At 52.2% G+C, this 27953-nt stretch overlaps 4 protein-coding genes across 8 annotated transcripts in view; 1 reads left to right on the top strand and 3 right to left on the bottom strand.

Annotated features, from left to right (window-relative positions):
- Positions 1 to 2345: 2345 nt before the first annotated feature.
- Positions 2346 to 4387, bottom strand: SDF2L1 (stromal cell derived factor 2 like 1). Its single transcript, XM_003994969.5, has 3 exons — positions 4134 to 4387; positions 3539 to 3735; positions 2346 to 2749 (listed from the first exon to the last, which is right to left on the bottom strand). The coding sequence occupies exons 1-3, from the start codon at positions 4351 to 4353 to the stop codon at positions 2468 to 2470; spliced, it is 699 nt and encodes a 232-aa protein (XP_003995018.1). The 5' UTR covers positions 4354 to 4387; the 3' UTR covers positions 2346 to 2467.
- A 4492-nt stretch (positions 4388 to 8879) lies between these two features.
- CCDC116 (coiled-coil domain containing 116) lies at positions 8880 to 15506 on the bottom strand. 2 transcript variants are annotated; one of them, XM_006938731.5, is made up of 5 exons: positions 15368 to 15506; positions 13100 to 13238; positions 11699 to 12256; positions 10977 to 11588; positions 8880 to 9841 (listed from the first exon to the last, which is right to left on the bottom strand). In XM_006938731.5, exons 1-5 carry the CDS (start codon positions 15436 to 15438, stop codon positions 9065 to 9067), a joined length of 2157 nt encoding a protein of 718 aa, XP_006938793.1. In that variant the 5' UTR covers positions 15439 to 15506; the 3' UTR covers positions 8880 to 9064. The 2 variants fall into 2 exon arrangements, with proteins under 2 accessions (XP_006938793.1, XP_006938795.1); XM_006938733.5 differs by lacking the exon at positions 15368 to 15506 and adding an exon at positions 13571 to 13663.
- A 71-nt stretch (positions 15507 to 15577) lies between these two features.
- Positions 15578 to 17432, top strand: YDJC (YdjC chitooligosaccharide deacetylase homolog). 3 transcript variants are annotated; one of them, XM_003994987.5, is made up of 5 exons: positions 15578 to 15741; positions 15831 to 15990; positions 16192 to 16291; positions 16384 to 16561; positions 16758 to 17432. In XM_003994987.5, the coding sequence occupies exons 1-5, from the start codon at positions 15578 to 15580 to the stop codon at positions 17110 to 17112; spliced, it is 957 nt and encodes a 318-aa protein (XP_003995036.1). In that variant the 3' UTR covers positions 17113 to 17432. The 3 variants fall into 3 exon arrangements, with proteins under 3 accessions (XP_003995036.1, XP_044898243.1, XP_044898244.1); XM_045042308.1 differs by lacking the exon at positions 16384 to 16561 and having other exon boundaries at positions 16192 to 16325; XM_045042309.1 differs by lacking the exon at positions 16384 to 16561 and having other exon boundaries at positions 16758 to 16929.
- Positions 17433 to 21938: 4506 nt separating this feature from the next.
- UBE2L3 (ubiquitin conjugating enzyme E2 L3) overlaps positions 21939 to 27953 on the bottom strand; it is a 54796-nt gene continuing 48781 nt past the window's right edge. For both annotated transcript variants that reach the window (XM_019814934.3, XM_023241707.2), the window contains one exon: positions 21939 to 23426. In XM_019814934.3, the coding sequence (XP_019670493.2) occupies positions 23272 to 23426 (155 nt within the window). In that variant the 3' untranslated portion in view covers positions 21939 to 23271. The remainder of the gene's footprint in view (positions 23427 to 27953) is intronic.

Below are 27953 nucleotides of genomic sequence, written 5' to 3'. Positions count from 1 at the left end.
GCGCTCATTGGCCGGAGCCGACGCGGGGCTTCTCTTCCCGCACGCCTATTGGCTAAAACCGGAGCGATTTCAAAATAGCCTCCGGGCCTGCATTGGCCGGGCGCGGGCCAAGTCCCAGGCTCGGTGGTTTTAACAATGAGTACTACAAACACTTTCTCCTCATTCATAACTTATCAAAAGGAATTTTACCCGCCTTTTCTCGGCTCCAGTCTCCGCGAGTTTAGAAGCAGCGCCCGCGAGAGCGCTTAGAAGCCCGCGGGGGGGGGGGGGGGGGGGGGGCGTCCGCGCAGCTGAGCTCGCTGGGAAGAGGGCTGCGATCCTAAGAATTCTGAAACCCTGAAACCTGTGTCTAGCCTGCTGTGGAGCAGGGCTGCTTCGTTTTGCGTGCTCACATCCCTCCCTGTGTCTCCCGGATTTGATATTCAGCTGCATTGGGTTTCCCGGCTGGGTAGCTCCCCTCCCCACCAAACCCCACCTAATCGTCCTGTTTGACCAGAACGGGTTTGCCTGAAGCAAGCCGGTTAGGTCTGAACTTCACAGATCCGGTCCTGGAGCCCAGGGAGCCTTGTGGATCTGTGGGGGGTATGGGGAAGTGGGTGTCGACTTGGGTCCATTTTGTAGATAAGCATTCATTAAGTGCCTAACCGAGGCTGATGACCCAAAAGGATATACACTGGCCCTCACACAGCTGCAGTGTGTGTGTGTGTGTGTGTGTGTGTGTGTGTGTGTGTGTGTGTAGGCGGGGCGATGCTTAGGCTACATCGCTTCTGTCCCTTCCCATACCGCCCCCCGCCCCCCATTTTATTCTCAGTCCAATGGCTGAGAGTAAATGTTTTTGAGGCAGGCAGAGCTGGGTTTGAATCTTTACCAACTTGCTGCCTCCTCTGCAAAATTAAGATGATAATTGAGCCTGCTTCAGGGTTGTTGCCAGGAGCAAATGAGATGCTGTGTAAATCCTTGGCCTAGCACCTGACAGTGTTCAATAAATGAGTGCTCTACTGCTACGACAATTTAATTTTTGGTCTTGTCCTGCATTCTGTCTTCAGCTATCTTATATGCTCCCACAGCTTCAGCCTTGGTTCCCCAAGGATTCCTATGTGCTGTGCACTTTTTGATTCTGCTATTAATCTAGTTGTACTCCAATCCTGTCACAGGTCAGGTGAGTGATGGGAGAGGAGGTTAAACTTGTAGACAGTGTCTGAGAGGTTTGGCAGTGGAGGGGTCAGGAGCTCTGTGTTTGACTAGAGCAGGAGCTCATGGGTTGGGAGGGTGGGGAAGTAATGGTTCAGCACCTACATGTGACCCACCTCCCCTCAAGTCTCACAATTGGCTAGAGCTATTCTCCCACCCCCATAACGCCAACAGATTTCTCACCTGCAGTGTGCTCTGCCCACATTCCTCCAAGCCTCTTCCAACCAGTTGCCACCCCCAGCATCTCCTTGGGCTCTTGTATTCTCATTCAGGAAAAGTGTCACTCTCTACCCCCAGCAGCTCCCTTAAACCCCTCCCCTCCTATATAAACAGCCACACCTGGGCCAAGTTTAGCAAATCCAGGAAGCCTGTAGTCTCCACCATAACCTCTAGAGGTCACCTACACACCAGCAAAACTAACTGTTCCTTTCATTAGGGCCCTCCTATTTATTGTTCCTGCCTTTAAGTTGCAATGTTTTGCTTACCCAAATTGTGACTGTCCTTCCAGGAAGCCTTCTCAGATATCTGCAGGTAGCAGTTCTTTGTGGTTACTTTCCCTTGCAATATCTTTTGAAGTTCTGTAATCTCCTTGGGACCCTGGAAGGTTGTAATGGGGGCTAGAGATGCCCACATACCCAGGCAGGCTAGGGTGTGAGGGGTGCCATTTGCACCAAGAGTGAGGGAACTTGTGATGTTAATTTCCAACAGATGGGCAGTCTTGGCTTGGTGCTGAATCGAAGACAAATGTCAAGACTGCCACAAATGCTAGAGGAGACGTGCCAGGCAGGAGAACAGGGACCCACCTCAAGGGATGAGGGCACTAGAGAACTTGTGCTTCATTCTAGCTGGCAGGCAGTGGGCCTACTGTTCATCCTGCTGAGGCCCTGGCCCTGGTCATAGCCCTTAACAGAAGATTGATGAAGCTCAGGGGCTAGGAAACTGGAGTCACTTGCTATTAGAGCATCTAAGGATAGAGAAGGGTGTTGTGATGGCCCAGGGCAGTGCTGGAGTACATGAAAGAGCATCAAGGTTTGGACAGGTTTAGCTGTCATTCCATGCTGGAGACAAGGGGTTTTGCACTAAGGAAGAGATAGTGAACCAGTCAGGGAAGCTGGGTACCTCCTGGCCACCCCAAGGCTCACAGCAAAACACAATCACAGACTAACATTCTTTAATCACAAAGGCACTTGAAAACCCCTACAAACCCAAAGTCTCCACCAAGAGTGGTCCTGTAGATGCCCCACCCTTCTGCCCTCCATCCACCCATCCATGGCACTCAGAGTTCATCGTGACCTGCAGAGGGATCCACACTGGGTTTGATGAAGATGCCTTCCATGGCCTTCCACGTATTGTGTGTACTGGCACTGGACATACCATGCACTTCGTGCTGCCCACGGATGGGGCTCCCATACTGCTCCCCGGTAACCGACAGGAACACGGAGGTGCCCACGTGCTGGAAGCGCACGGCAGCCTCTCGCTCCCAGTGCTGCCCTGAGCAGCGCACGGTCCACAGGTCCAGGTCGTCACCCTCACCGTCTTCCCCAAAGGCGCTCACCTCCTATGGGTGCAGGGGGCAGATGGACAGTGTTCACCACAGAAGGCACAGAGTCCCCTGTGATCACTTGTCTGGCACCAACACTCACACCCAGAACACTGGGCCTTGGGTCCTTCCCTGTACCTTTCTGAGCCTTAGCTTCCATAGCTGCAAAATGGGACACTACAACCACCACTCCCAGCACCCAGTAGGCTCTCCCCAGCAAGGGCTCTTCAAATACACGTCCACCCTACCCCATCTGTCTGTGCGGTGATCACAGGCCCCCACATAGCTAAAGCCTCCTCCTCTCTCCATGTTCTCCTTCCTAACCTCTCTGAGACTCACTCAACGTGATGCCCAACAACTCCTCACTCAATTTCATACTTTTTCTTCTGACAAGTCCCCTAAGCACTCAGTCCCTAACCCCACAAACCCCTCCCACCCCAACTCCACCCCTCTACCTCTCCCTCCCCAAGTTCCAGTGAACTCCATTGGAGCACAAGCTCTTCGCCAGGCCTGCAAAGCCGCTAGTCTCCCCTCTGTGGCCTAGAGGACTCCTACTCATCCTTCCTGACCCAGCCTGAGTTCCTCATCCCCTGCTGGGTTTCATGTTCCCCACCCCAAAGGCCTTATGGATCCTCTTCCTGGGTCCAACTCACCCCCAGGAGAATAAGTTATCCAGCCTGATCTCTCTTCCTGTCAGTCGCCGGCAGAGGTAGTGCTCAGGCTCAGAGTCACTGAGAGGAGTCTAGATTCTGTCCCTGCACCCCCCCCCCCCCCAACACAAGTAACCTCTCCCGGCCGGCCACTCACCTGGTTATTGGACAGCGGCGACGGAAAGTGGTGCGTGTGTAGGTTCTTACCGGTGAGCACGTGCGTGAGCCGAACCGCCTGCCCGCAGCGCACCGGGGACCCACGCGGGCACCCGCCCTCCGAGCCGCCACGGATCCGCCAGTAGCTATTGGCGTCGTCAGACGCCTCCACACCAGTCACCGACTGTTGGCCGCTGCCTGTGGGGCGACACCCCACCCCACCGCGAGGTCGCGGTCAACCTCTGAACTCCCTATACTTGACTCGGACACCATAAACTTTCCCGACAACCTCAACCCTGGGACCCCAAGGGCTCACTCCCAGCCCCAATCCCTGGCCCTTGGTCTCTGGCTGAACTCTCAAGTCCCTTAGCCTGCAGCTCCTGGACGACCCTCCTCGCTCCCAATATCCCAACGACCCCCTTAAAACCGCTGGTCCTTGTCCCCCTGGGCCCCCCAACAACTCCAGGCGGTCAGTGAGGCACCCTGGTGACCCCCAGACCCGTGGCTCTGCAGACTCCCCACGACCACCCAGCCTTCAGACTCCCAGCCCCGGGCTCCGCCCCCTGACGATGCCCCATTCACGGGCCTCTGCGCACCGGATCCGTATTTGATATCGTGCGAGTGCAGCCGCACCCTGTGTTGCGTGTTGAACAGCTTCAGCACCGACCCGCAGGTCACGAGTCCCGCGCCAGTCTTGGCGGCACCGCTGCCTGGCACCAAGAGAGTCAGCAGCAGCCCTACAAGCGCCGGTCCGGCAGCTCGGCCGCGGCCCGCGCTCCACATCGCCCCGGCCGAGCTCCGGCAGCTCGGGCCCATGGGCCGCTTCCGTCTCCGCCATCGGCCAATGACAGAGGCACTGGAGGCAGCCAATCGCCAGCCAGCACGGCTCTCCGCCTGCACTGCCATTGGGTCGGCATGGAAGGGACTCGCCCCTAGCTTTCCAGAGAGGCAACTGGGGAGGGGGCTGGAGACACGAGGAGGGTTTTGATTGGTCCACGCTTCCGAGGACCCACCAATGAATGATGCCTAAGGAAGGCTGGTGCGGCGCCAAGTGGTAGGAGAGAAGCTGCGGAGTCGCGCTGTAGGTGAGGGCGCCCCACCCAGCAGCCGCTGAGACCCTGGACACCAGGCTGGGAATCCAAGACCCTGCGGGTACGTGTTCACAAAGCCCTTTGATCTTGGATCTTCGGGGCTTCAATCACGATCTTTCCTCTCGGACTCTTGGTCCTCAGCTTCAGGGTCTTGAGGTTGCCGGACTACTAGATTTTGTAGTTACAAGGTCGATGTATCTCAGATATTGGATCACTTGGCTCTTCAGTCTCTGGATCCCGGGATTAGTTAATCCCCCAGTTACTCGGTCATTGCCTTCCTGACAATGGGTCACCTCAGTCTCTGGACTTTGTGGGTTTTTAATTCCTCTGACCACTCACTTTTTCCAGGGCAGAATCACATGGTCATTCGACTATCGGGCAGCAGAGGGCAGCAGAGATCTGTGGTGTTGAAGATGATAGGTTCTCTCAACAGGAGACCCCAAGGTTTCTTAGGAAATCAGAGCCCTAGCCAACCAAGTGACTTTGGGAAATAAGTGTAGATAACCATGTGTCCCAGGTTTCTGACACGAGTGGGTCCCAGTCTCACTGCCTTCTCAGAGGGCTGTCAGCTGTCTTCAAGGAGGAAAACTTATATGACTGTTTATTCATTCGTGGAACATTCTTATCTTGACTTAACTCCCTGTGCTAGGGGCCACTGGGGAACTGGCTCTGGGCTGCATTGCTCAATGGGCTGACTACCCATGCACTTGAGGTGCAACAAAGCAGGGATAAAAGTTTATATTTAATTAAATCATTCAGAATTTTGCGTTCAGAAAGTCCAGAATAGAGCCATTTTAATTATAGAAACATGTTATTTTGGGGTTTTCATGTTTAATATTGTTTCTATTTTGAATTACATATGGTATAAGACACTTGATTCTTTCAGGGTTTAGGGTGTCTAAGTTGCTAAAGGTATGCCCTGGCATTGGCAGACCCTGCCCTTGAGGGGCCTCCACTCCAGGGTGGAGGGGCTAGAGTGTAATCTGGGAAGCAATGAAAATATCCTCTTGGATACCAACAAGCATCTCAGACTTATTATGTCCAAAGCAGAATTCTTGGTCTCTTCCCTCAAACTGCTCCCTCTCCATAGAGGGAGTCTTAGTAATGGTACCTCCATCCCCTCCCGCCCCCCCCCCATTTGGGACTTATCTTCAGTTGCTCTCTTTACCGCATACCTAGCATCTCATCCAACACATATTGGTGGCTCTAACTCTAAAACAGATTGTGAAGCATCTCTCCTGCATTCCTTATCACCACCCTAATCCAAGCCACCCCATCCCCCTCCAGATATTGACCACTGCCTCTTAACAGATTTCTGTATTTCCATCGCTCCGGCCCCTCCAAGTCATTCTCCAACAGGGAGAATATATACCTTTTTATACCTTAAAAAGCATATATCAGAGGGCACCTGGCTGGCTCAGCAGTAGAGCATGTGACCCTTGATCTCAGGGTCATGAGTTCAAGCCCGAGTTGGACATGGAGCCTACTTAAAAATAATAAAAATAAAAAATCAGGGGCGCCTGGCTGGCTCAGTAGGTGGAGTGTGTGACACTTGATCTCAGGGTTGTGAGTTTGAGCCCCAGGTTGGGTGTAGAGATTACTTAAAAATAAAATCTGAAAAAAAAAAAAGCATATATCAGATCATGCCAGGCACCTGCTGAAAGCTGCCAACAGCTTCCCACTGCATGTAAGACCAGAGGGTGGTGAGGACACAGCAAGCAATCTTCCCAACAGGCAAAGACAGAATTCCAAGTACAGCAGAGACCCAAGAACTGGAATAGGAGAAACCAACATGGCTCTCCATCAACTTTCTCAGAGCTTCATGGCTGGAGCTGTTCTCTTTCCCTGCTCCCCGCTGCATACCGGCTTCCGCAGCTGGCAGATGCTCAGGACTGACTATGGTGTCTCCGCAGACTTCTGCTTTCCAGCCACAGTTTGTCTTCAGGTTCAGAAAAGAATCTGATCTGCTCTACTTGGTTCCAGGGACTGCTCAAGGTGAAATCAGCTATGGATGGGGAGGAGGGGTAGTAGCTGGTCTCCAAATATGGCTACTAACAGTTCCTTCCATCCCTGTAAGTGTAAGCTGCTTCTCTCATTAACACATGGACTCCATTTTCCCTCCCCTTGAATCTGGGCAGGCATTGCCATTCGCTTTGACCAAGAGAATGGCACAGAAATGCTGTTTTGGGGCTTCTGAGCAAAGCTGCAAGAGGACCAGTGGTTCTCGATTTGTCTCTCTAGGAAGCCAGCTGCTGCACCGTGCTGTAAGGAAGTGCAGGCCAGAGGACTGAATGAATGGGTAGGGGCCTTGGGGAGATCCTAGAGGGGGAGAGGCCATGTGGGATGTTCTGGTCTCAGCCATGTCCCCAGCTAAAAGCAGCCACACAAGAAACTATCTCCACCACTGCCAGCTGAGCCTGCCAACCACCAGCATCAGGAAAAATGATGACTTTGTTTGAAGCCACTTAAGCCTTGGAGTGGTTACATAGCAACAGATACCTGATACAGATACAGGAGCTAAAGTCAGATGTCTTTAGCACAGTGTACCAGTGGTTCCCAAAGGGGCTGCTCCCACTCCAGGGACATTCCCTAGACATGTGCCTCTGAGGCCAGGGTGGGTGTATGTTCTTTTTCCCTTGAGGACTTGGCAGAGAGACCTGGAAAGCTGGCAGGTTTCATGCCAGCTGCTGTCTCTGAGAGCCCTAGGGCTCCCCTCCTGGTTCTGTCCTACAGACAGGATTTCTTGCCTCTCCAGAGAGGGGTGGGGGGGGGTGGGGGAGATGCTCCACACTGTCCACCCTTGTTTTTAGCACTCAGTGCAAACTGCACCAGAATTTCCCAGTCTATGCCAGCATGCCTGGCAGGCTCAATTGGAAGAGCATGTCTCTTGATCTCAGGGTTGTGAGTTCGAGCCCCAGGTTAGGTGTAGAGCTTACTAAAAATAAATAAACTTAAAAAATAAAAAATAAAAATCTCTCGGTCCACCCCAATTGCAAGCTCCTAGGGCAAACACCTGACTGGCCTAGCTTAGAATAGGGATGTGTCAAGAGGGCTAGTCAACTGTGGCCAAGTGATATGGCAAAAAGGTACAAAAATGTTGTGGCCCGACACTGTGGGTGGCCTCAGGGAATGGGCCTTATGAGTTGAGCATATGCCCTAAAAGATCCTTGCCACAAGAGATCTCTGGAAAAATGGGTCCCTGATCCACCAACTTAGGACCCCTGTTGCTCTGACTGGCAGCAGAGCAGGTCTTTCTCCTTGAACCACAGGGCATGGGTGTGGTATGGAAGCTCCTCCCTGACTGGCTCCAGAGAAGCTCTGCAGTCACTGTGTCTTCACACATGGAGCACTGAGCGTGGTCAGGCTTGGTTGAGCAGACTTGGGCTCTATACGCCCAGGTGGGACCTGTGTGATCTGTGTGAGCAGGTGGCTCACACCTCCCCCATATCCCTGAAACAGCAGCCCACACAGCGAATCAGAGTGGAGCATCTTCACATGTTCTTTTGACAGGGTGGAGGGGAGAGAGGTTGAGCGGTTCCCTAGGTGAAGATGCCTGAACAGCGGAACAAAATGGCTGTCCTGGGAAGGCAGAGAGAAGGCAGGTTCTGAGCTGGTAGCACAGGATGGCCAGAAGCCCCAGAAGAACCTTGGAGATGAGACCTGCCAATCACAGCACCAGCCATGCCCACAGACCCTTTCAGAGAAAGCTGTCTGGCCAGGGGCACTACTGAAAGGGTAGTCACATGGCCAGCCTGGAGCAGCCAATCCACAGCTTGACAGACCATGAGCCCCCATGTGACCTAGTTTGGATCCTCCAGATTCAGGAGCTGGGAGCTGGGAAATACAAATTAGGAAGACAGGTAGGCATGGGAATATCAGGAAAGGGAGGATGCGTGGTTCCCCAATAGGAACATGAGGGTGTGGCACAGCAAAGGTAGCAGGTTGCTGCCCTGGCAGAGGAGGAGCTCTCTGGAAGCAGGAACCACAATGCTCAGGAGCCATTAGGAAAATGCACCATGAATCCTAAGAGGCTTGAAGAGTCAGGAAGGTGTACACTGGGGCAGAGAAGAACCGTAAGCAGACACTTGTGTTCAAGCATGCATGTGAGGTGAAGGGGAAGGGGTGGGGGTCAGGGTATGGCCAGCTGTCATGATGGCTGTCTGTGTCCAGGCCTGCGGGAGGTGTTACTTCAGGCGCAGGTGCTCAGTCATACGGAAGCGGGGCTGAAATCTCCAGACAAGAAAACTGTGCTCCATCAACACAGACTTTATTTCTCCCTCTGGCTTTCCTGATAGGCCAGCAGAGCTCCTCGTGGGCATTCAGACCACCCTGACCTCTGCTCAGGGCAAGGGCCGGTGTGTGTGGGGGGGGGGGCAGCACTCCATTGGAGCAAGAGGAGGAGCAGGGAATCAAGCACTGGGTGCAACTCATAGGCCTCACGGAGCGTGACTGTGGCCCACATCTCTGGAGTCACTGCTGACATCGGCCTCCACTTGAGACTCGGGAGAGCTCTGGGGTTTGCCCTTGTCCCCAAAGAAGTCATCATTCTTGTCCTCGTCCTCTTCCTCCTCATCACCTTGACTGTCCATGTCTACAACTTCCTGACACAGATCGGAGCCCCTGTCTGTGCCAGTGAACATGAAGGGCCTGGGCTCCTCCTGGCTCTTGGGCTCCTTCTCCTCGAGTGTAGTATCCTCCTGAGCTGGGAGGAGCTGAGGGTCCAGCAACTCACTGTGGAGAGTGGGCTCTGTGTCCTCCTCCTGATTCTTTTGGGTGGACGGCTCAGGCAGCATGGAGGGGGACTCCGTGTTGCTCCGGGGTGCCCCCTGGTGGGCAGTGCTGCGGTGGGCGGTGCCGCGGTGGGAGTCGTGCTGGGACCCTTGTCTAGACAGCTGTCGGGCCCACTCTGCCTCCTCCAGCTTGCGCAACAGGCAGCTCCAGTTGATCTTTGAGGACAGGCAGATGTGGGAGCCCTTCACTTTCTTGAAGCCCAGGAGGAGGTCCACGAGCGTCTCGGTGACAGGGAATGAGATGAAGCCTAGCTGCTTGGAAAGGTTCTTCTCGAATTTGTACTTGCAGATGAGCAAGGACACAGCCTGCTCCACCAAGTAGTTGATGAGCTCCTGGTACAAGGGGTTGGAGAGGTGGGATATGGTAGACTTGGATGAGATGGAGGGCAGTGGCTTCTTCTTTATGAACTTGTAACTGGGGCTCTAGTGCAATAGCCGGGGAGGGAAAAGGAGACACGTCATGCCATTCCTGATGCCTCAGGATGCCCCTCACACCCGAGCACCCTCCATCCACATCACCCACACAGATGCCACGCTTGTTGCACTAGTGTTATGGCCTTGCCACATCTGCTGTCCTGTCTCAATCAGCAGCTGAGCCCTGGTCCTGCATGTGGGCCACACCCTCACACTTACCACACTGTTCCCACACTTGACCAAACCGGTCAGGCCTGGGGCCAAGCTGGTGATGTCAGTCACAGTGCCACCCAAACTGGAGCGTGGATAACCTGGGCTCTGGTAGATTGTCCCCCAGACCAAGGTTCAGAGGAAGGAAGCCTGCCTCGGCCTTGATGGGTGAGATGAAGGTCAGGGGCTGTGCTGGGGGTCTACCAGGGTGAAGCCACCTATGTCTTCTCTATACTCTTTCTGAGCAACTCCCTCTCAGCAGACACACTGGAGGATCCTAGGTTAGTGGGAGCACAGGTAGCTGGGCCTAGGATGTGGGGCCCCACTCTGGGTTTAAGCTGCTGTCTACAAGGGACAGGACCCTCCCCACATAGAAGGGCCCCTCAGATTCACAGGCAAACGTTACAAAAAGGCCCAGAATAAAATCTTGGCTTTATTCATCTTCAACAACACCTGACAGTAACCAGGCCAGGATTTCTGCCCCCCATCAGTTCGTCCCCGGCTCAGGTGGTTTCCACAGTGCAGGGCAAGATACCTGTGATGGTGGCTAAGGGTGGTTGCTGAAGGAACCCTTCCCTAAACCCCCTTGTCCTACCCTTGAGGTCACCTCTGGATACAGTGAAGTAGATGGGGAGAAGCTTCTTACTGAGGAGGCAAGTGGTGAGAACACGGGGAGGTGGTGGGAGACGTGAGGGGAGAGGGAGATGAGAGGAACTGTGCCCTGGGTGGTGGGCTGGGTCTGGCTGGAGGGCCCTTCAACTACGATCCCAGGGGCAGGCAGGGTGAGGTGCAGGCTCCGCCAGGGCTGGGCCTTCTGGCTGAAGCTCAGGGGCCCCGAAGTAGGTATGGATGGTGTCTGTATTTCAGGGTCCTGGCCAGGCACCTCCTGTCTGCGGTGGGGTGAGGGGACCTTGGGTTCTTCTGTGGGTGTTACCTTGAGCCTGAGTCTGGTGGCCACTTGGGCACTGGACATGGGGGAACCACCTTCCTTGGGCTTGGCCTGTCCTCTGCCCTTGGTGCTCTTTCTGCGAGCCATCTTGGGGCTGGAGGTTCTGGTGGGTAGCATATCATAGGGCTCCTCCTCATCAGTGGGTGTGGCTAGCTTGGAGCCTGGCATGGAGTCAGAGTTGGGCTCTGTTGCGGGCTCCCATTCTGATGGGAAGAGAGGGCAGCCATCATGGCGGCAGGCACCACGGAGCTTGTCCACAGCCTGGCTGACCACACTCTGCAGGGCAGGAAAGAGCTGGTGCTCAGCCAGAAAGTCCAGAGTCCGATGGGGCTCACGGAATGAACAGTAGCCAGGCAGGTCAAAGGATGCTGGCTGGCTCAACAATGACTTGATGTCCTTATTAAACTCTTGCTTGAGGCAAATCAGTTCCTGTTCTCCAGGGCCCAACTCTGATGTTTGAGGTGTGCCTGAGCTTGAGCCCAGCTGGCCTGAGAACGAGGACAGAGGCGGCTCCCGGGTCCACTGGTTGCTGGCATGGCTGTCCAGTGAATCCCACAGCAGGGAGTCCCTCTGGAAGCAGGACTGATCCAGGCCTTTCTGCAAAGAGAGGGGGACATTCAGGGGCAGCCAAGCCAGGCCTAACCCTAGCCCTGGGTTCTGGACTGGGGTCCATCCTGCCTACCCTGTGCCATGGCCCTGGATCTCACCCCTCTGTTCTTCAGCTTCAGCAGCCGTTTGAGGTTCTTCTCCAGCAAAAGTTTGTCCCTCATGGGTGGCAGTGAGCCCATGCCACGGGTGCCCAGGTCACTGTCCTGGCTGTGGGATCCCAGCCAGCCAGCTGTGAGGCTGCTATGGGAGTCAGACATGGAGCTGGAGCAGGATGGGTAGTTGTTGGGACATCCAGTGCAGAGGCTGGGCCGGACATGGTGCCGGTGCATGGTACTGAGGCTAGGCTGGGCACGTACCCGCCGCCTACCCCTTGGTACCTCTATTGGGTCCTGCACCTCCACCAGTGGCACTCCAGCCTCTGTCTTCATGGTGGTCATGCGCTCAGTGGCCTCCTCCACCACCGTCTGTAGGCTGTCCAGCACCTGGCCTTTGACAAGGAAATCCAGGAAGCTACCAAAGGGCCGAGGGTCCCTTGGGTTTTGTTGGTGGCCACGGAGCCCTGCACTGTCTGTGAGAGTGTACCTCGATGGTGGGTGTGGCATGTGGCCCAGCTTGGAGACTTGTCCCATTTCCAGGAACAGTGGCTTCTTAGGCGGCTGCACCAGAGCAGACAGGCATCATGTCATATAGGGCATGGATGCTCCACAAGGAGTAGGGGGTTTCCTGGAGGTCCTCCTAGGGCACCAGGAGCTGGGTGGGAGTGGGCAGTGGAAGGCACTGTGTGTGTGTGTGTGTGTGTGTGTGTGTGTGTGTGTGTGTGTGTGTGTTGTTTTTTATAAAATTTATTGTCAGGAACTATGTTTTAGAGTCAGAAAGTTTCTGGGTCTGGACCCTGGCTCTGCCACTGCAGGTTGTGACACCATAGGCATGATGGCCCCTCTTGAGGTCCAATTTCCTCTTCTGCAAAGTGAGGCTTGATTTCAGGTCATCCTAACGCTTCCCTGACACATACATTTCACATATATAATATGTGGCTAGGGAGTCAGAAAGCCCACTTCTGCCCTCACACAGGGCAGGACAGAAATGGGCAATCACAAACCCCTTTGAACCCTACTTGGGTTCCTCACCTGTCCTTAGAGCAGACCAGTCCTGTCTCCACTGCACAGACCACCTGTAGTCCTGAACCCTCGGCTCCCCATGGCTGTTTCTGAAACTTTGAGCCTTGGGCCCTGAGTAGACTCCATGCTTCCACTCTGGAGTACCAGTCTACCAAGCTCCTCCCCAGCTGCTGGAGGTCAGGGGACACAGTGAATGAAGTTTGAGGGTGACTAGGGCCCAGCAGGGGGTGCGAGGAGTGGTCAAGGTGATAAGGATGTCACTAAGAGGCCCAGAGAGGAGGTCAACAGGCACTGAGAAAGGGGGGCTGTGGTCTGGGGTGCTGGAGCTGGCAGGGAACATTTTGGGGGTCTTAAAGTCAGGGTCCTGCCAGACACACTTACCCGGGCCACGTAAGTGGTGTGGCCGGCCTCATCGTCTGCCAAGTATCCTGAGTGGTGGCGGCAACTGGTCATGGTGAGGGTGAATCGCTGTCGGCCTCCTCTCTCTCTCTGGTTCCGCAGCACAGCCACGGATTCCTCTCTGCGCCAGGCAGGGAGATGGTGTGAGGGTCTCCCTAGGCCTCAATGAGTCTGACTCTCCCTTCGTCTGTCAGCTACTGTGTCAGCAATCCCGGGATCCGCAGGTTCCTCGCTCCCCTCACCCCACGTCCTTCACATGTCGGGCCCTTCCTCTGCTCGGAATTCCCTGGGTGTCTGCGCACGGTCCGTGTCCAGAGTCGTCGGGGCTGAGGTCCCCAAGGATGTCTGCATACTGTCTCTGACCATCTCTGGGCCTGGATGTTTCCGACCCTCCCTCCTCCTAGACCCCGGAAGCCCTGTTGTCTGCCCCTGGCTCAGAGCCGACCCGCTCACCAGAGTCCGTGCCTCGCTCAGTGCCAGGCAATATAGCCTCCCACTCCAGGGAGCTCTGGAGTTGGCCCACGTCAGCACGGCTTGCTCATTTACATGCTACGTCCTGATTGGCTCTCAATGCTTTCTAATTCTGCCACAATGGTTGAGGGCGGGACCCAGGCTGGCCCCTCCCCCACTTCGTCTGAATTTGCCTTGCCCACATTCACAGTGGGAGATTCAGGGGTTGCTTCCGACTGTTCCACGTAGGAGACTGGGCACCTGAGGGAAGCCCTAGGGTCAAAGCCACAGTCTCCTCTGGTGACACAAGCACTTTCCTCCTGGGCCTCCTGATCCTTTCTAGGGTCCTCTCCTTGCCCAGTGTGGGGGACCCCAGGAGAGTCTTCAGCCCTCTCCCTCTGCAGTGTCCCTGAGCACAATGGTAAGAGTCCCGGCTCTAAGTCACAGACCTAGCTTCAATTCCTAGCTCTACTGTTTCCTCCCAGTGTGACTCAACCTCTTGTCATCTGCTCCTCCTCTGTAAACAGTTGAATGTTCTTCCATATGAGAATATAGAGATTAAATCAAATCTGCATACAACACACCTGACACCCCAATAAGAGCTCTGTGTATCTTTACCTCCTTTCCCCTCTGCCCAGTAAACTCCTCCTAATGTCCCTCCCAGGTGTCACCTTCCAAGAAGGCCTGCCACCCTCAACAGAATTACCAAAAAACCCATTCTAGGCTCTGCCACAAGGTATTGTTACTCATTTACCATATGGTGCTCCTTGGGGGTAGGAACAGAGGCACACACCCCTAATCTCTAATATTTCTAATACCAGTAAGTGCTCAATAAATGTCAATTTCCTCTTTCCAATCTGCTTACCCTCAAGGGCTGTGGTCTTTTCAGGATCAGCTTCCCAGTGGAGAAAGATAGTTTAAGTCCAACAATTCAATAATCACAACTGAACACAATAACCCTTATGCCAAGAGGTTGATAAGGGCTCTATGAGGCCTCTGATCCATACAATGTCCCACAAGGAACATATTATTTGTTATTCTCAAATTCAGCTCTGCCTTCTCTGCCCTGACCCAGGGGGTTGCTAGGGTCTAGAGGACCAGGGTAGACCCAGAGCTTTGGAGGTCAAGCCGCAGCTCCACTACTGGCAGGGTCACTTTGGGCAAGCCACTTTTCCCCTCTGAGCCTCAGCTTCCTCATCTGCAAAACAGGAATAACATTACCAATCTCATGGGCTGGAGACAAATGCTGCACTTCCATTGGGAAAAGAAACACAGCCACATCACAATGAAAACTCTCACTGTCAACCATGGTGACTATATAGTCATCAGTAAAGAAAGCTTTTCTGCACCATTGAGGAAAAAAATGAGATTATGAATGTAAAAGTTGTATCCTGGCACAGAGCTCAATTGGGGCAATCAAGGACTAATGCTTCCTCAAATGAAGCCATTGTTATACACGTTTTGTTTCATTTTCTTACTTAGAACGTTCTTTCTAGAATGTTTTTAAACCTCCTCTTAGAAAAAAAAATCACCAAAGACAAATAGGCAGTTTGAAAAAGTTCATAGTCACTATCAAAAAAATGAAACACTACAAGAATGGGATAACACTGATGTGATCATTATCTTCTCAAAACAAACAAAAACTTTAGGGTGGGGGAGAAAAGGAATTGGGTTTATTTGCTTAGAAAAATGCTGGAGGGACACTATCTAGAAAGTTAACATTAGTGACTTTAGGGAAGAGTAAGAGGTTTTTTTTTCAATAGGGTTTTTTTTCACATTAAATATAATTTTTGCAGTTACCGAAAGTTCCACGTTGCAATAAATCCGGCGGAGCGCGCTGTGTGGTCCAGAGGATCGTTGCAGGGCCTCATTGAGACCGGTAGGTGGCGAGAACAAAGGCGAAGTGCAGCTGCGTGAGGGCGTGCGCTTCAGGGCGGAGCCTGCGACTGCGTCTAGGGGTGGGGCCTGGATCCAGTCCTCTAGGGTCCAGGGCAGTCCGCGGAAGTGTCTATGGCTGGACCGCGCGTGCGCCTCGTGGTCACCGCAGACGACTTTGGTTACTGCCCGCGGCGCGATGAGGGCATCGTAGAGGCCTTCCTGGCGGGGGCTGTGACCAGCGTGTCCCTGCTGGTCAACGGCGCAGCTGCGGAGAGCGCGGCGGATCTGGCCCGCAGGTGAGTGGCGGACCCCTCCAGGGTCGGGGCTGGCTTCGGGAGCCGCCGCCCCGCGGCAGCCAGTTCTCCCGCTCGCGCTCCGCCTGCAGGCACAAAATCCCCACGGGCCTTCACGCCAACCTGTCCGAGGGCCGCCCCGTGGGCCCGGCCCGCCTAGGCGACTCGTCGCTGCTCAGCCCCGAAGGCTTCTTCCTCGGCAAGATGGGATTCCGGGAGGCGGTGGCGACCGGAGGCGTAGCTTTGCCCCAGGTGCGGAGGTGCGGCTGCAGGAAGATGCTCGAAAGGATCCCCAAGGCTCCGCCCTGAGGGTACCGTGAAGCCATTAGTGGCAGGAGCTGGCGATGGATGTTTCCCTAGTTCAAACGAGCAGTCACACGGAGGCACCTGGAGGGAACCCTCCTTGGTAGCTGCTCCGGGACGTTCAAGGTGCCTGTCATCCTCTCTCTCCAGGTGCGGGAAGAGCTGGAGGCCCAGCTGATACGCTTCCGAGAATTACTGGGCGGGGACCCCACTCACGTGGACGGGCACCAGCACGTGCACGTGCTCCCAGGTGGAGGGCATTGTTCCCTGGAAGGGGGCTGCGGGTGAGAGGTGGTCCCAGGTAGTAGGAGGTGCTACTTCCTGACTCCATCCCGCCCGCAGGCGTGTGCCAGGTGTTCGCAGAGGTGCTGCAGGCCAATGGGGTGCGCTTCACAAGGCTGCCGGTGGAACGTGGGGTGGGCGACCGCGCGTGGCTCGAGGCCCCGGCGCGTGCCTTCGCCTGCTCGGTGGAGCGCGACGCCCTGGCCGCCGTGGCCCCCTTCTCCCGCCACGGCCTATGGTGAGGCCCCTATCCCGTATCCTAGTGAGCCCGGCCGGCAGTTCACCTGACAGCTATGTCCGTTCCTCATCGTTAAAGGCGGTCAGGCGTCGACTTACGTTGCCCCCGTCCCAGATCTGTCCAGTCACAGGCCTAGCCCTGCCCATCACATAGTCCTGCTGCACCCTGCCTGCCCCTGATGCCCCGACATCCACAGGTGGACGGATGCCTTCGTGGGCCTGAGCACCTGCGGCCGGCACATGTCTGTTCATCGCGTATCAGGAGCACTAGCACGGGCCCTGGAAGGCATACCCACGGGCCATACCCTGACAGCTGAACTGATGGCACACCCTGGCTACCCCAGTGTGCCTCCTGCCGGCGGCTGTGGTAAGGGTCCCGATGCCTTTTCCTGCTCATGGGAGCGGCTGCATGAGCTGCGTGTCCTCACCGCACCCACACTGCGGGCCCAGCTTGCACAGGACGGAGTACAGCTCTGCGCTCTCCACGACCTAGATTCCAAGAGGCCTGGGGAAGCCACTCTGAAAACCTTCCTGGAGCGCTCCCGGCCATGACCCTGATAGCCAGCCAAACATAAACACCCATTAGTACACAAAAAGGGGGCCAGTGTCAAGCCCAGGGACATCCTGGAACCAGGCTGAGAGCCGGGGTCCAGTAACATACTTCCCTGGGCAGGACCCTGTCACATCTGTGTCCAGGTTCTCATGGCTCAGAATGGTGGCCAGAGCTTTGGCAACCCATCTTGACTACAGATGACATCTGGGCCTGGGGCCTGCCAAGCATTTGGTGCCCTTCAAGTTGTCATGTAAGTTAGCATCTTCCTTGTCCAGATGTAGTAGAGATTGCTGTATTAATAAAATATTTGTCTTGTAAACTTGGATGGTTTATAAACTGTGCCCAGAAAACGTTTGCAGACACTTAAGGCAAAAGCAACTCAGGGCCCAAACCAGGTCATTATTCCGGAGTAGATATGCAAAACATACTCCACATTTGGGAGGAAGGGGTTTGGGAGAAGAATGTCTCACTCCTTGCCTACTTTTTGGGAGATACTATAATCTCAAATTTTATTTAAAAAGTCACCTCTTCCAGGCACCTGGATGGCTCAGTTAAGCATCTGACTCTTCATTTCAGCTCAGGTCATGATCTCAGGGTTGTAAGATTGAGCTCCAAGTTAACACCTAGCGTGGGAGCCTGCTTAAGATTCTCTCTTTCTCTCTGCCCCTCTCCTGCTCTCAAGTGTGTGCACGCGTGCTCTCTCTTAAAAAGTCACTTGTTCTAAACAAGCAGTCCTTTGCCATCCTAGGGGCAAATAAAAGGAGGTCCTGCAAGCCTGTTTAATATTCTCCAAGAGGAACAGTCTGTGGAAATGGGATCCTGGACTCTTCACTGGACCTGGTGATGTGTGCATGCCCCGTCACTGGGATTCATGTGTCTCGGATCAAGGAGATGCAGGGAGCAGATGGGGAAGGTGGTAGGGAGTTCTTGGGAGCACAGTCCTGCCCTGCCCGGCTCTAGAGTGTTGAAAGGCAGATGGAACGATGATCCTGTTTCATTTAATCTCAGGTAATAGTGCCTATGTGCAAGGACCAATGTCCTCATTTTACAGACCTAGGAGTGGCAGGGCTTTGAAGCTGCCTGTACATTTTTTCACCATGCAGTGTCAGGCAAGCAATCAGGTGCCTAAAGAGCTCTCTCTTGGCCTGGGCTGCCTTGAGGGATGTACAGCTTTCTTTGAGAGGTGAGGGTGGGATCTTGCTCCTCCTTTCTGCTGTCCGGATCCTACATCTCTAACCCTTGACTGTGGCTTCACGCTTTTCTTTCCTGGCTTCATCTTCTACTCTAACCTTCCTTTGACCATGATTCTTCCAGCAACAGGCCCTTTCCTCCATAGCTGTGAAGTGGAATCCCTTAGCCCCTCCAATTGCCTTGCCTCAGTGTACTGGGGTCTGGCCACATTCCTGCAGGCTGCTGCCCAGAGCTGGTAGGGGTGGCCTGAAGGCAACCTATTGGCACAGAAGCTCCCTTGAGGGAGGTTCTGCTATTTTGAGAAGAGGAGGCAGTTAGCTGTGTGGCTCTGAGGCTGAGGACAGAGGTATGGGTGGACAGGAGAGAGATTTGGGATCTGCACAGCTAAAGCTGTGGAGTCACCCAGAGAGGGAGAGAGGGGTGATCAGAGATGAGGGCCCAGATCAGCCCTAGGGGCCATGAGGGTTTAACAGTGGAGAGGAGAGAGGCTGTGGCCAGGAGACAGAGGTCTACTTCACAAGGGGTGGGAAAGTGATAAGGCAGAAGGCTGCAGGCAGATCAGGCCCACTGTGGGGCTGGTCACTAGCACCCCACTGGGGAGATGGGGTATTCCTTATGTCAAACCTGCTGTGCACTGGGTGGCTTGGACAAGGGGTTTACTGTTCTCTACCCATCAGTCATGTATGGAAGGTCTGCTCTGGGCCAGGCAGGACTGGGTGCTCAGATTGCCTAGCCTGTGTGGAGCTCACAGTCTGGCACATACATGGGCTTAGCTGGCTGGACTGCAGTAGGAGAGAGGGGGGAGGAACACAAAGTAGAGTGTGGGGCCAAAGGGGGGCTCCTAACCCAGCCAGGCCTGCTCAGAAAACGCTCTCTGGAGGAAGTGACTTCCTTCTTTGGGCCTTGGTTATGGGCCTCCATCCACCATTGGGCCAGTCCTTTCCACTCTGATCCTCTGAGGCGTGTATGGTGTCCCCAGGAGCCCTCCTGCAAAAACATGTCCCAATCACCCAGGAAACAGCCATTTAGCAAGTACCACCTGAGCCAGGCCACCTTCAGCTCTGCTCCTCTGGTTGGTGCCACTGCCCCACACTGCGTGAGGGAGGCAGGGAGAAGAGGAAGAGCCAGTGCAAATGGGGCAGGAAGAACTAAGACCAGTCTGGCTTTGCCTTTGATGGGGTCAGGTGGCTGCCCTGCAGAGTGGGGCACAGAGATGCTACCGAATGAAGAGAGTAGGCTGAGAGGCTGACAGCCTGTGGATTGTGCAATGAGGAAGTCCTGGGGCCCTTGCCAGGAAAGCCTCAGGAGGCTGGCCAGGGGCTGACAGAAGCCAGGCTGCAGTGGGCACAGGAGTGATAAAGTAGATGCATATTTTGAGCTGAACAATTAATACAGTAGTGAGGAAGGCAAGAAAATGGTGGCTCCAGAGTTGAGGAAGTTGAGAGAAGGTCCTGTAGAGCTCTGGTTTTGGGAAAGGGGTGGGGAATTGTGGCTGTGTCTGGGGTCCAAGAACCTGAGTGATGGAATGTAACAGGCTCTGGAGCCAGACTGTAAAAACACAGGCCACGTGTCCTTGCCTGTCACTGAACTTCAGTTTCTTCCTCTGTAAAAATAGGGATAATGGTGTCCATGGGGTTGTCTTAAGAGTCACAGAGGATAAAGTCTTTTTTTTTTTATTTTTTATTTTTAAATTTTTTTTTTCAACGTTTATTTATTTTTGGGACAGAGAGAGACAGAGCATGAACGGGGGAGGGGCAGAGAGAGAGGGAGACACAGAATTGGAAACAGGCTCCATGCTCTGAGCCATCAGCCCAGAGCCTGACGCGGGGCTCGAACTCACAGACCGCGAGATCGTGACCTGGCTGAAGTCGGACGCTTAACCGACTGCACCACCCAGGCGCCCCGAGGATAAAGTCTTAAGAGGCAGCAGAGCTGATCACCCTGTTGATGATCAAGGGAAAGGACTAGCTCCTTGCTTGCAGGTAAAATGACACTCCAGGAAGGTTCCTCCTGGACACCTGCAGATGTAGCTGACAGGGCAGGTCTGGTATCAGCTTGTGTCAAATTCCCAAGGGGACTTAGGAGGCCTTGGAGGCAGGTTTCTGCCTGGAATCATTCAAGGAAATGGCCTAGCCTCGCCCTCAGGTGCACCCTCATTTAGTTCAGTGAGGTTGAACAAGACAGCCACCCTCTAGGGGCCTCAGTCTGCTCCTCTGCTAAATGTACATAATACCACTCTCTTGGGACTGACAGATGAACTGAAGTGATGCATATACAGAGGCCACTGTCCCTTCCCCTGACACCCAATGGGTCCTTCCACAGGCCCCGATGGCCTGGATTTCAGCCTTTTCTGCTTCCCTCGTGGAAAGACCACACACCTGTGTGTGCCTCTTCTGGAAAAGCTGGGCATGGGGAGAGCGGAGCAGGCAGAAGAGCCTAGGTCCTGGCCACCCCTTCCCCATCTCCAAGAACACAGGCCCCTGGCTCTGCCCACCCCCAGTAAGGAAGAAACCCACAAAACCAAACCAGTGTCAGAGAGCATTTTTATTAAGGGCAGCAGAACGGGATCGCAGCATCTTAGAAAGCCTATTCTCTGCCGTTGGCAAGGAGCGGGAGGGAACCCGGCGCACTTCGAGGAACCCAGTGCTTGTGAATTCCTGAGTAGGCTCGGGTCAGTGGTGGCTGCTCGACAGCTCTCCCCTTCTCCAGAGGACCCAGCTGTTTGGTTGTGGAGCAGCCAGGGCTGTCCGCCAGCATGCTCAAAGCCTGCCCTGGGGACTGCCAGTCTGGAGGGGGGCAAGCTGCCCAGGCCTGAAGGAGGGACCATCCCCTGCCTTGCTCTCTGAAGGCCAGGCCTCTGACGGGGCAAACCATGGGGTGCCATGCCAGGGCTGAGAGTCCCTGAGGGGCTGCCAGCTTTGACAAAGGTATCCTCCTGAGCACAGACGTGAGAGGGCGACAGGCAGGCAAAGCTACGCTGGTAGAGATATGAAGCAATGGGACAGTTTCCAAGAATGGCAATATTTCTGGATTCAGAGAAGCAACGAGAACAAATGGTGGCTTATTTGGATAGCTTCTGACAGAATTTGGCATTTTATTAACAAATCTGTGAGTGAAATAAAGTCCATTATCACCTTTCTGCTAATGAAGAGACAGATGTGGAAACACTGGCCTGGTGCTCCTGCCTTCCTGGGCCCACAGGAGTCTCCAGAACCTGCCCTGGCGTACCTAGGACTGAAGAAGCCAAGTTCATTGCCACACTGCAGGGGCCATGCACCTGGACAACTAAACAATGTTCTGCTGCCTAACCTACCCATCACACCCACCTCTGCACAGGTAAAACCATCTTACAGGTCTGTAAGGCCCAGAAAGATCTCAAGTAAGAGAGCTAAAAACAGAAAGCCAGGTTTATCTTCCCCACAGGATCTAGTCCCTCCCCCCCCCCCCCCCCCCCCACCACCACCCAAGAGCCAAGAAGGGCAGCCACCAGTGGCAAAAGAGGAGTTGGTGACACACAGTGTTTGGACCATCAGCTTCCTCTGGGTGTCAGTGACAGGTATTCTCTATTTCAGGGGCAGTCCCACTTGCCTTGAAAAGACATTAACATTCAAATCCTTACAAGTTCATCTGATGATAAATTCTAAGGTCAATTTTTATTTCTACAAAAAAAGGCAGTCAAAACAATATAAAACACATGTAAAGGATATTATTGAGTGAGCTTCAAGTGGAGCTTGACTCTGCAAAGGCTGTGAGTCCAGAGGGAGGGGGAAGGCCGTCTTGTTCCTGGGCTGGCCGGCTGCTCCTCCGAAGAAAGGGGCCAGCAGGGTGCCAACAACCCCACACTGGTGCTGGCTACAGCCGAGTCCCGCCAACTCCAGCCAATTCCAACCCCGCAAAGGGTCAAACTGTGCCAAGGGAGGGTCGCAGTGGGGCTGCGCTGCACTGAGGAGCTGGGAGAGGGAGCTCCGTGGCACATTCAGATGGAGCTCGGTGACAGGTGAGCGTGGAATTTCACATGGACATTCTGGCTTTGGCGTTGTTGCCTGCACTGACACATCTTCTACAATGGCTGCTGGGAGGAGTGTCAACCTTTGGCTTCAGGAGCCTCTCTGGCGAGAAATTCCTCACACAAGTGCCAGCTCACACAAGTGCCAGCATCTTCTGGTGGGCAGGCCCTCCCCTGGGGTCACCACAGACATGGGTTACCCCAATCAGGCCAGGCCAAAGTTCAATCACGCACACAGACATCAGGGTTTGCCCATTTAATCAACGTTATTGTGGTAACACCAGCCGGATTTTTACATTAGAACTGGGCCTCCCTTTTCACGGAAGTTTTTTTTTGGGGGGTGATGAGGGGGAGTTGGTGGGGTGGTGAGTGGTAGTTTGCTTGTTTTTAAAATTTTTTAAAAGGATGTTATAAATTGGGGCCAGGAGAATTTGAACCAACTCCCACACAGGGCAGTGCAACGTGGGAGTAGAGAAGCCACCAGAATCATCAGGAGTGGTCTCTTCTCTTTGTGGAGGAGATGGGCCTGAGTCTGGGGAAATGAATAAGTGAAAAATAAACCGAATGCAAGAAGGTGGGAGTTGCAGGGGCAGGGGAAGAAAGGGAACTGCAACTTTTTTTTTTTCTCCTTTTTTTTTCCTTAACCTTAAGGGCTAAATGTAAATTGAAAATTTTGGATCAATTTGGACAAGAAAAGAAATACCATTCTTTTAAAGTAGATTGAAGCAGTGATTTTTAAAACAAAGAAAGCAGAACTAGAACATCTTAAATTTTTAATCCTTTCTTTACAGGTTATCTAGACCACTTTTGATTAAGAAAACTGTAGAAAGTTAGTAACTGCCACAAGCAAACGCCAGGCGGCGGAACGTGTCAATTTTCCACAGAGTCCTGCTTTGCGGGGTGTCTGAATGCGCTGCTTGGGATCTCCGCTCACACTCGCTGGAATCAGTCGCGGCAGAGTTTAGTCCACAGGTCGCTTCTCCCCGTATTTCTTTGTAAACTCTTCAGCGTTCTTACAGAATTTTTTACGGTCCTTAGAGTATTCTTCAGCTAGGTCAGCCCGAAGTGGGTGCTCGGGCTGGGGGTCGTTCACCAGTGCTATGAGGGACTGGATTACTGCCAAGAAAAGGACCAGGCACCGCTGGTTAGAACAGTCTCAGAAAGGGCAAAACTTTGACTGCAACACTGATTTACATCGATGTGCTTTTACGAGAAAGCAGCCTCCCGTTTATCCAAAATTCTAACCACCAGGGCGCAACCCATCTTTTCTCTGTAGCTGGGAGAAGGTACTGAGCCACAAGCAGCTAATACAACAGCAGTTAACTGGTCAGATGACACCTCCACCTCTCCAGGAACCTTCCTGAACTGACAACCTGGGGAGCCAGTCACCCTCTCCCTGCTTCTCCCAAACTGCGGAGCTCTCAGGCCTAGCAAGAACACCTCCTCACATGCACATACACATACTCGCACGCACGAGTGGAGCTCCTCCAGAGCAGGGATTGGGTGACGTGTCCCTCACTACAATCGGTTCAGGGGAGTTTCCATAAAAGTGTACTGAGAAAGCATGGCAATGAAGGGTGCATGACAGGTCTGCACAATGTAAATACATAATGAGCCCACCCTGGAAGACCACTAGGAGCTTCTGAAGCAGCTGAGAAAGGTTCACTTGACACCCGAACTGCTGGAAGGCAGGTAACCTTCAGCACTGTTATGCTCTCAATCCCACAGGCAGAAATCACACAGCTCAGGGTGGGTTCCACAATGCTTTCCCAAAGTACAGTAAATCCTAGATGTACTGGAAGGCTAGGCCTGGGATGGAAGGGCCACCAGGGAACAGAAGATGGGAAAGAGAGATCAAGCGGGAAGCACAGAAGGCTCAGGAACCCCAAGCCTCCTCACCTCAGAAATGGGGTACATGCAGGCACTTTGCCTTCTCCCACATGCTTCTCCTCACCCCGCCCTGATTAGGACTGGCACCCCCAGAGTTCCATGTTTCTTCCCACTGTCATGTTCCTAGCAAAAAAGGCATCTCTTCTCTGGATTACCGAAGCCATGGATTCCTTTCCTGGGAGCCATGTTCTTCACCCTAGCATTACAAGTTATGGATTACCTGCTACCACTGGCTGGGTCAGGTACAAAACATAACCAGCCAATAGGTCCACTCTGAGTGGGGGGAACAGCACAAAGTACTCCTGGCCAGGCATCCAAATACCACCTGCCCTCACCTCTGTCTATTAGTGTTACCAAGTGAGACAGGGCAATTGAGGGTTCCTGTGACCATGGTGGGCACAGGCGAGGCCAATAGGGTCCAGGCTGAGTATGGAGGAGGTGGGCAGAAAGGGTGGACTGGGGAGAGCAAGCAGGAATGAAAGGCCTGGAAACAGCTCTGTAGGTTAGGGCAGTTTCTCCCTATCTCCACACCACCCTCAGGGGCAGGCATTATCACCTCCCACCTGTAAATATCTCTTAAGAGAAAGCAGGCTCTGGAAGTATATTTCTGTCTATTTAAGATTTACCCTTTCTATATTTTATTCTTGTGTAACAGCAGAAACAATGATAAAGGTATTTTGTCCCTATTTCCCCAACTTCAACCATTGGTATTCCACTATTTGCCGTGTTTCCACATATAACCTAAGTGACTACTTACCTAATATATTTCTCTAAATCACATTAAAAAATAAAAATATTTATATTTTATAAAGGAAAAGTAAATGTTAGTAACTCCAATGGAAAACCACTTTCACTCACCATAAACAGAAGGCATGCATCAACAAACATTAAAATAAGCACCTAAGGCTCCCTCCTGTCCAGCCAGGGGAAGCAAGCACATGGACAAACCCTCTTCCTGAGGACATCTTTCACAGCTTCTCCCAGATGCTACCCCAGCTTGCAGGCCAGGCCCTAATTTAGCAAGCTCCCAGATTTCTCCACCCCATGCTCAGCTGCGAGACTGCTCCACAGACTTCCCCATACTCTTTTGCTGCTCTTGACTTCAGGCTAGAAACTTGAACCACATCTGACTCACTGTGTCAACAAGGTGGCTTCCCGTCTTCTTCCATGATCAGAAACAGTTCTGTAGCAGAACTGATGCTTCATTAGCATTTCAGGAACCTCAGAGGGTTCTTGCCTGGATAAGTACTTTGTGGGAGGTACTGATGAGTTTTCAAGTTTTCCTGTTCACCCTCTGTGATGGATACTCAGGCTCTCTGCTGTTCACTAGCCCATCTTTTTTTTTTTTTTTTTTTAATTTTTTTTTTTTTTAATATTTATTTATTTTTGAGACAGAGATAGACACAGCATGAGCAAGGAAGGGGCAGAGAGAGAGGGAGACACAGAATGTGAAGCAGGCTCCAGGCTCCGAGCCGTCAGCACAGAGACCGATGCAGGGCTCGAACTCACGAATTGTGAGATCATGACCTGAGCCGAAGTTGGATGCTTAACTGACTGAGCCACCCAGGCACCCCAACTAGCCCATCTTAATACCTAATCTATTGGTATAAAAACCATTTTGTTAACTATTAAGGCTAGTTTTTCTTTTTCTTTCTTTTTTTTTTTTTTTTAAGTTTATTTATTTATTTTGAGAGAGCAAGCGAGCAGAAGCAGGGGAGGGGCAGAATCCCAAGCAGACTCCACACCATCAGCGCAGGACTTGATGCAGGGCTTAAACCCACAGACTGTGGGATCATGACCTGAGCCAAGATCAAGAGTCGGATGCTTAACCAACTGTGCCACCCAGGCACCCCAAGACTGTTTTTTCAAAAGATGACTAATTTGTAAGATTTCTGTATCTATTTAATTCTTGTCTGGGAACTTGCTTTTGCTTATTTGATCAAGTCAAAATATTTTCCAATTTTTTTTACTTGTTCTGATGAGTATTTCATTCTTTCTCTGTTCCTCTGGGTGCATTTCTGGCTCCTTGGCTAAACTGTAATAAAGTCTAGCTGAGCTTAGCTTGCTTTGATAGTAAGGAAACTGACAGCTACAACAGATTTTCAAACTACAACTGTGGCCCCATCCCAGCATTTTTCATACATAAAACAGCACATTCATTGTATTTTACAAGTGGTCTAGCCCTATTTTTTTTTTTTTTAAATCTCTTCCTTGACCCAAATGCTCCTCAGGAGTATTTTTTTTCTCCTCCAAAATGTAGGGGCTAAAGAACAAAATCAAATTTTACCTCCCACTCTCAATGTATACAGTCAGAGAATAAAGGCTATAAAATTTCCTTGTTTTTGTTCTTAGTTTCTTTGTAATGGGGAATGTAAACAATATCCATGACATCCCCCCCCTTTTCATGGAGATCCGGGGGCTCCATTCTCAGAGTAAAATGTGAATGGTACATTCCCCCATCCCTAAAGGCTATCTGATGCCTTCCACAAAATGTACTACAAAATCTAATTAATCTTACACTGTTTATTATATTTACTGAGTCCTCTTTCTAAATTTTATCCACTTGATTTAAGATAATAATGCAGGGGGAACTGAAACATTCAATTAAGGAATTATTTTTCTCTTTATATATTTCTGTCGCTATTGTTTGGTTCACACAGAATCCATATTATGCTGGCTTTGTTACAGACTCCAATTTATATGGCAAATCTTATTCAACTACCACATTAAGCCCTTGCTCTACTGCTAAGATATCTACTAGAAGCAGATACACTGCTATGCAAAACTTTGTTTTCACATTCCTTTTTTCTGGTATTTTTATTGTCAACATCTACTACCTCTCTGTTTGATACAGTTTTGCTTTGTTTCTTGACTTTTCTCCTGCTATTTTTGCTCAATTTTTTAAAATGTTTATTTATTTTTAGAAGAGACAGGGTGGAAGTGGGGAAGGGGCAGAGAGACAGAAACACAATCCAAAGCAGGCTCCAGGCTCCGAGCTGTCAGCACAGAGCCCGACACGGAGCTGGAACTCATGAAACTGCGAGTTCATGACCTGAGCTGAAGTCAGACACTTAACCAACTGAACCATTCAGGCACCCCATACTTTTGCTCAATTTTTAATGCTTCTCTACTTTCTAATTAAAACTCAAGGGGCACCTGGGTGGCTCAGCTGTTTGAGCATCCAATTTCGACTCAGGTTATGATCTCAAGGTTCGTGAGTTCAAGGCCCACGATTCTCTGTCTCCCTCTCTCTCTCTGCCCCTCCCCTGCTCATGCTCTCTCTCTCAAAAATATACAAACATTAAAAAAAAATCTTAAAAGTATACAAATTAAGTTGTTTTCAGCAGATAACACAAAACCGTGTAATACCACTACTATTTCATTCCAGAACATATTCATCATTCCAAAAACACCCACTCTTATAAAGAGTCACTTCCTAATCCCCTCATCCCACCCCTGACAAACACTAATCTATGTTCTATCTCTAGATTTGCCTATTCTGGACATTCCAGGTACAGCTGATTCTAGTTTTTTTGGGTTTTTGGGTGTTTTGGGTTTTTTGTTTTTGTTTTTGTTTTGCAGTAGTTATGTACTGTAAAGTTGCTGTGAATGCTGAATTACAGAGATACTCAGCCATGAGTTACCTCAGGGATGACCAGCTACAGAACCATCCAGCTGAGCCCAGCCAATCTACAGAATGAGAAATACCAAATTGCTGTTATTTTAAGTCATGAAGTTTTAAGGTGGTTTGTA

The sequence above is a fragment of the Felis catus genome, chromosome D3 (assembly GCF_018350175.1).
Source record: "Felis catus isolate Fca126 chromosome D3, F.catus_Fca126_mat1.0, whole genome shotgun sequence".
NCBI lineage: Eukaryota > Metazoa > Chordata > Mammalia > Carnivora > Felidae > Felis > Felis catus.
Note: the sequence above shows the minus strand (reverse complement) of the source record. Positions and strands in the feature narration are given on the sequence as shown.

Bases quoted from the DNA above. Each gene is read 5' to 3' on its own strand.
- CCDC116 (XM_006938731.5), bottom strand. From the start codon at position 15,438: ATGAGGCCCTGCAACGATCCTCTGGACCACACAGCGCGCTCCGCCGGA. The intron at 13,239-15,367 runs GTAACTGCAAAA...TGCCTGGCGCAG, and splicing joins ATTGCAACGTGGAACTTTCG to AGAGGAATCCGTGGCTGTGC. The intron at 12,257-13,099 runs GTAAGTGTGTCT...GCTCTGGTGCAG, and splicing joins ACACCACTTACGTGGCCCGG to CCGCCTAAGAAGCCACTGTT.
- SDF2L1 (XM_003994969.5), bottom strand. From the start codon at position 4,353: ATGGGCCCGAGCTGCCGGAGCTCGGCCGGGGCGATGTGGAGCGCGGGC. The intron at 3,736-4,133 runs GTGCGCAGAGGC...GTCGCCCCACAG, and splicing joins CGATATCAAATACGGATCCG to GCAGCGGCCAACAGTCGGTG. The intron at 2,750-3,538 runs GTGAGTGGCCGG...CTGCACCCATAG, and splicing joins CGCCGCTGTCCAATAACCAG to GAGGTGAGCGCCTTTGGGGA.
- YDJC (XM_003994987.5), top strand. From the start codon at position 15,578: ATGGCTGGACCGCGCGTGCGCCTCGTGGTCACCGCAGACGACTTTGGT. The intron at 15,991-16,191 runs GTGCGGAGGTGC...CTCTCTCTCCAG, and splicing joins GAGGCGTAGCTTTGCCCCAG to GTGCGGGAAGAGCTGGAGGC. The intron at 16,562-16,757 runs GTGAGGCCCCTA...CGACATCCACAG, and splicing joins TTCTCCCGCCACGGCCTATG to GTGGACGGATGCCTTCGTGG.